Here is a 7,217-nt window from a genome sequence, read left to right as displayed (position 1 = left end):
CGATTCGAGTCACGTGCTTTTGTTTTACTAGAGTTCAGCTCAACACAAATAACTCGAATTTCTTTAATGAATTTCATCATTTTGTATGAATATTTGTTAGCTAAATGTACCCCAAAATATAGTTGTTCCTTTTTAAGTTGACTGGATGAATCAATAATCAATAATTAATAATTACATTAATAATTACAGGCTGAAATCAAACCTGCCTTTCTTAGATTGAAAAGGCCGTTTTTAAACAACGTAATGCTTTTTTGCCAGAAAATGTTTTTCAGTCTGGATTTAGGTTAAACTACAGCACTGAAACTGGACTTATTAAAATGCTGAATGACATTTACACATCTCCATTTTCAGTTTTAGTGTTTGTGGACCTTACTCGCGCTCTCAGAGCTTTGAAAACGTGCTGTTACACAGGGTTTATACATGTCAGAGCCAATTTTTTCTTCCTTATTAGGACCGTGGATAAATTCATATATTTGAGTGGTTAAACACACTGTGAAGGCTACATCATGTGAAGAAGATTATTAAGCTTGTTGGGAGAGGCTAATCTTGTGATAGACAAAGATCTTTAATAGGCCAAAAAAAAAAACATACTTCACAATTTAAGAATAGTAAAATTGCTTCCAGAAAATCATGTGTAATATGAATTGTGAGAAAATTAAATATATAAATCGCAAATAACACCAACGCAAGTTCTTTAATTGGACCCTACAAACCTTATAAAACCCAAGATCTTGAAACAAGAACTGAAATAACTGTCCTATTAATAAATCAGGAGTGCAGTATGATAACAGAAAGCGAAGAGAAACAAAGGAGGAAAACTAATAACTTTGACACTTTCAAAGTGCATATTATTCGTTCAACTCTGAGAAACGCGTGTAATTTAACAGATCAAAATCTTAATCTTCAGGAATTGATGTGCTTGAATCAACCACCGCCCAAAGGCCTGAAGATAAAGAAGCATAATGGGACGCACCATCCTAAAGAGGCGTCATCTCATATTTAAAGTGTGCAGTATGACAAACCAGGCACAGCAGAGGGTAGATAATCATAATGTTGGTATTTACTACAGCTCTCTTGAGGAAAAAGTACTTCTTGTTAAACATAAACATCTGACATATGTAACTGCATACAAGCAGGGATTACCTCCTTTTATATTTAAAGGTCATCTGAAAGAACGCGGAGGTTTGTCAATGAAATAGTATCGTATATATTCATCAGCAGGACATGTAACAGTATATAGACAAAACTTGCATTAAAAATACAAACATCTTTCAATAATTAAGCCATTCACAAAGCAGTGCTAAAATCAAACACAAGTACTTTGACAATGTACAGATAAATAAAGGAAATTAAAAAAACAAAAAAAAAACCTTGGTGGAGTTGACTTTATGGTCTCAGCAGCCAGCTTTCAGCTACATGCACAGAAACGCAGAGATATGCCTTTGATGCCCGACACGAAAGCATATTTGAGACATGTGCGACACGACTGCCCTTTGATAACCAATCAACAGACAGTGTTCTCAAGCTAAAATCCAATGAGCAGTCCAGAAGTGACCCCGCGGGGTCGTCCAGGCATGCACAGAGAGCGGCAAGCGCCGCGAGAGCTGCTCAGTTTGGAATGTCGGCGCTGTTGTTGCGGGTGTCGTATTTGTGGTGGATGATGAGCAGGACCACGCCCAGGAAGAAGCAGATGGAGCCCACGGTGATGTAGGCGATTCCCAGGAAGGGGTTCTTCCCTCCCATCCAGGAGATGGTGCTCAGGATCATTCGCTTGCGGCCGTCGAAGCTGAGCACGGGGTAATCTGAGGACGTGGGGTTAAAGAAAATGGACCGAAGCTTCTAGACGGAGTGCATCGCTTTACCATCACGTACTAACAACTGGAAAGAGCCAAATTTATTCTATCGCAGAGAAAAACAACCCCGCGGCCAGTGTTTGTTACCTGCAGTGAAACAACGAACCAGGAGTCCAAGGAGCGATGTCACGAACACCTGAGAAACAGGAGGATCTGAACTTCCCTAGAAGATCTGTGCTCAGTTCGCAAAGATGTCAAACCACCTTTTGCTGCTGAATCCGACGCCCCAACTCCTTGGAAAACTTAAGTTGTGCTTTTGTGTCTGGCACCGAGATATTAGCAGAAGATCTTCAAATACAGGAAGATGTGAGGTGATCAACCATGATTCTTTCACTCATTCGCTGCTTCTCTTCCCACCTTTTACCGATACTGGCCTCTGCAGAGTGGGAGCACTCCACCAGAGCGGACATCTTGGAGATGCTCTGACTCAGGCGTCAAGCTGTCAGTATGGTTCTTTTCAAACTTGTTCAAATCCTCACATTTTTCCCCCTTTTCCGACTTCCAAAACGTCAAATTCTGAGGCTAAAGTGTTCACTCGTCACCTGATCGGTCCCCCACAAGTATTTGGTGTGAATAACACTGTTGTCTCTGCACGTGGACATCTGTCGGTGGTCAGCAACATTTGATATTATTTACATCAATACACCCTAAAGGAGAAAAGTAAACTGATGACGAGTTCAAATGAGCTTCAAATAACCAACATCCTACCATTAACTGTGAAACCAATGATTTCTTGGAGGGGGAAAATAGCATTTAAAGGATACTGTAGGTGATGTTCAGGACGTACTTCCCGCTGGGTAGAGTTGGTGTGGTGCTGGACTTTTTCTGGATGATGCGATACAGCTTCCGGAAGGTGGGCAGCGCCGCCGTGCGCATCCACACGATGAAGTCCTCGTTGATGAAGCCGTTGTTCTCCGGGTCCGATGCGTCCAGCTCGTACACGGGCTTCCTCCAGTTCACAGGCTTGCTGGTTCCTGAGAAGAAACAAACCCGGGTTCAATAATGCAATTTAGGTGTTTACGGATCGAGATTTCTTTTTTTTTTTTTTCCATTTTCAAAAGTTACCTTGAAAGGCTACAGTGAGGTTGCTGTTTCCACCTGGATTCCTAAACTTCACGTGCTTGTCTGTCCACCACGCAATGCCCTTCTTCACCAGAGGGATTTCATTTCTACTTCCATTGATATCAATATGATACAAATCGAGAGTGTCTGAAATGGAGAGAGGCTTCAGTCAAGAGTTGCAGCTTTAGCGGTGCGGCCAAAGAGCCGCACCCCTGCAAACAGAACACTGTCAAATACAAGTTATCACACTTGGGGGCACCAAAGAGCAATGCATAGGAAACTCCAGCGGGGTTGGGTCGCCTTCTCCCAGGAAATATTTGATCTGGTTATGTTTTTATTAGAAATTGTGATTTGAAAAAGCTCTAAAACAATTATCAGATTAGTGGAAACAAACTGCTTTTGTAAGATACGCGTCAGAGTGACATCATGAGTGTGACAGTTGCAGACTATAAACAACGACTTACCAGATATTTTACATTTAATCAAGCTTTAAGATGATTAAAAAAAAAAGAAAAGAAAAGTCACACTACATGAACAGCAGCAATCTTTAAACATCCGAGTGTGAAAAATGTGACGTCTCTTCAGCCCCGACTCACCGTTAAACAGGCTGTTCGCTATGGCGCCACATGGAGCAATAGGCAGTCCATCACTTTTGTGATACGGCTCACATTCCTTGCTGGGGTTCTGTGTAGAATTAGATTGAGCACGCGGCTGATTAAAGAGATGCTTTTTTTGTTGTTCTTTTCTTTTTTCAAGAAGGAAAAGCAGAGAAAATCAATTCCAAGGTCATACCATCAAACCGTCGACGTCCCCGTTCAGCTGGCTGTCATCTCTGGACTTCACGTAGCGCCTGTGGTTCTGGTAGAAGTTGGAAAGGCCGTAGTACATGAAGACGTTGCTCTGTAGAGAAGAGACCACAGAGACGTATGTAGAAATGCTAGAGGACTATTACGTTTGTGAAACACAAAGGCAATTTGCATTGACGGGCTTTTCGGTTGTGTTTCACAGCATTTTCCTCACAAAGTAAAGCTCTTGGTTCGGGAAAAGTTTGCAATAGGTCCGACTTCCATGACACTCCACACTTCATCCACTGCCTGTTATTTCATTCCCTTCCTTGTTTGTCTTTTCGCTCGCTGGTCTCTTTCCTTTTATTGGTAGTAAATACATCATTCTGCAATTCACCATTACAATTGTCTCTTATATTGGCCTGGTATATGTAGAGATAGTTGATTTGCAGTCTGAGTTGTCCACATTTTCAAAAATATATGATTTTTGTGTAAAAAAAAAAAAAAAAAAAAGACAACCACGATGAGCACTTGTTGCACAGAGGTAGAATTTTTATAAGAAATGTGCAGCAATGATGCACTCAGTAAAACACATCATTCCTTTGCACAAGTGTGTTTAATCCCAGTCATGCATCCATGCCCTTTGGTGAGTTGTACTTGCTGTAAATAACTTATATTTACATAAATAATATCTTTTGGTTTGCAAGAAACTTACACAGGATGGCTTTAACAGATGTTTTGGTTCATGAGCTGCACCTACGGCTCAGTTTACTCCAGACTGCACACAGGGAAATCTATCTCATCCACAAACTGCTGAGATAAAAATATAAGCAGCATTAGGCCTCTTAAAAATAATCAATCACGTTCTCTTGAGAGTGAATCGACCAAACCTTGAGTGTTCCTTTCTTTAGACTCAAAATAGACAATTGCATCAGGTGGGCTGTTTTTACCCCCCCCTTCTTTTGCACCAGCAACATTCTCAGCGTCTGTGCTGGAGGCATGTATTATTCATCGGTCTCAGCATTACTGGGAGCCCGAGCGGGTTCTGAGCTCACCTCGAACGGCTGCTCCAGCGTGAAGTCCACGGAGCAGAGACACGGCGTGGTGCTGTTCCAGCTGAAGTTCTTGGCGCAGCTGTAGCACGGACTGTTGATGTCCACGCCGGTGTAGTCGATCTGAAAGCAAAGCGCGCGTGACTTCAGAAGAGCAAAACTGAAAACGGGGAAGTGCAGCTGAATCAGAAAATTGCAGTTTTTACAGTTGGAAGTAGGATTTCCTGCCGTCCTTAAATGGTTCAACACATTTGGTGTCTTTTCATCCAGAGAAAAGTTATTTCTTGAGCTAAATAAATGCAAGACTGGCCTATGTTGGACCACGAGTTAGACAAGTTTTCTGATCCTTTAATTTTCATTTCACTTTTAGTACATTGTACTCAGGTTTTGCTCATTACTTGATCGCTGTGTATGTTGAGGTATGAAGCCATAAGACGGTCATTAAAATGCAACAGTGTGGATTTGATGCCAACCTCTATTTTTGGGAATTTATCAAACAGTATTATTTTCTGATGATCCACTGGAAGTCTTGCAAAACATGGACTTGGCCCCACCTCTGCTGGCAGGGATTTTTTTTTTAACCACAGCATTTGGCTCAAATTCTATAATTTTACTATCTTTTGAGCTATTGAACCATTTTCAGCCATTTGAGAGTTCAACTTCGATTGAATGTTTCTGAATTAACACTTGCCCCATATCATTCAGGTCCAAGACTGCCACAGGGATGTGATTCACATTTACTAACCCTTTGATTGTGGCTTCTATTTTGGTGTTTTTACTGATTTGTTCATCCACTCACATGGAGCATGAGCCCAATTCAAACCATCAGGTTGCTTAAACCTTGCAAAAGCAGCAGGGTCATTATAGTTATTTTACTTAAGGGGCCACATACTAATAAGTTAGATCTTAACAGGGCCGAAAGTGCAATCTGATGGCATTAAAAACGGATACATTTCCAATATTTTAATGCAAAGAACAAAAAAATACGTAAAACAGCACGTTTTACACAATTTACGTGAAATTTCTTTCTTTGAAATGTGGAAGAAAACTTCACCACAGTCTTTCGACTAACGTTACTAAAAGCACGAGTCAGGTTGCAAGGTTTCCCACACCCTTCGACACTTATATTTTGGCAAACTCACCATCACAATAAGAGCTCACAACCAGGAAAAAGGTAGCTCCCTTTCGCTGCAGCGTCTTGTTGTTTACTTGTGAGTCTCAGCTAATCTATTATCGTATCCTGAACACCTCCGGGCTCCATTACGTATTTGTCTTCCTAAAGAACACGAGACACTGTTCTCGCAGGTACTGTATTATTCTTTTTTTTACATTTTAAACTGCAATCTCATGACTTTGACGGGATTGTACCCTGTTTGGACAGTGGTCATATGACATTCATGTAGTGGTAGAGGAAAAGCCTGGACTGTCCGGTTACTGTGATCCGAGAGGAAAAGCCTGGACTGTCCTCCCGCAGTGGGCTGAAAACAAACCAGGCCACCTGGATCGTACCTCGAACTCCTTGATGTTGTTGGATGTCACGTACAGGCCGATGCCGATGGGGATGAAGATGAGTCCGATTACGAAGAAGGCGGGCAACACGGTGCCCGCTGTCAGGATGGGCTGCCAGGCCGGTAGTCTCTGCTGCTTGAAAGCCGTATTGTCCGGCTTCTTGCTCTTCGCCACCCCTGCTCCGCCGTGACTCGCAGAGCCGGAGTGGTGCCCGTCCTCTTCCTTAGCGTTGTAGCTGGACGCCATCATGGCTGCGATCCGCCTCGACCAAAATAATCCACTTTAGCCGAAAGACAACAGCTTGTCGTGAACCCTACACGCAGGGGAAGGGACGCGGCGTCGAGGCAAAGTGTGTTATCCTCCTCGGAGTGAAACGTGTCCTCGGTCTAATCGAAAAATCGACTCATTTTAGTATTGATTTAGGCGCTTGTTAATCTCTTCCAAGAGAAAGAAGCCGGAAGTCACGCGGCCAATCAGATGGTGGAACGGTAGACGTACGTCGTCACTGATGGAGACGCCCTCTTAGTCACGTGCCGCGACTAATCTGGCATGTAAACATCCGGGACTTTTGGACAGGAGTCCGCAACAGTTATGATCAAACGTTTTTGTGACGTTCCACCAAATCGAATTTACCCGGAGCTGCAAAACACGATTAATCTTTAAAAATAGGCTAAAGCAGCTTCTAAACTTTCATATACACAATTGTTTTGAAACACGTACAAAAACTGATGATACTAATACTAGTAATAATAAGAGTAATTGAATTAAAATAAGAATTGATAATATATATACTAACATAATGGATTACAACATAATATGTGGAATCTTAATAAATATAAATATAATTGATCATCGCCCAGGCTTTGCGGTCTACAACTGTGGCAGTAAAATTAATAAAGAATGTGAAACTGTATAAATGAATCAAAACAGAGAAAATGCTCAATAAATTCAAGAAT

At 41.8% G+C, this 7,217-nt stretch overlaps 1 protein-coding gene across 1 annotated transcript; it reads right to left on the bottom strand.

Annotated features, from left to right (window-relative positions):
* Nucleotides 1-1,040: 1,040 nt before the first annotated feature.
* Nucleotides 1,041-6,807, bottom strand: LOC308119828 (cell cycle control protein 50A-like). Its single transcript, XM_080480061.1, has 7 exons — nt 6,262-6,807; nt 4,756-4,875; nt 3,708-3,815; nt 3,512-3,599; nt 2,919-3,062; nt 2,618-2,827; nt 1,041-1,802 (listed from the first exon to the last, which is right to left on the bottom strand). Exons 1-7 carry the CDS (start codon nt 6,508-6,510, stop codon nt 1,609-1,611), a joined length of 1,113 nt encoding a protein of 370 aa, XP_080336187.1. The 5' UTR covers nt 6,511-6,807; the 3' UTR covers nt 1,041-1,608.
* Nucleotides 6,808-7,217: the final 410 nt, after the last annotated feature.

This window comes from Lipophrys pholis (assembly GCF_963383615.2).
Source record: "Lipophrys pholis genome assembly, chromosome: 14".
Lineage (NCBI taxonomy): Eukaryota > Metazoa > Chordata > Actinopteri > Blenniiformes > Blenniidae > Lipophrys > Lipophrys pholis.
Note: the sequence above shows the minus strand (reverse complement) of the source record. Positions and strands in the feature narration are given on the sequence as shown.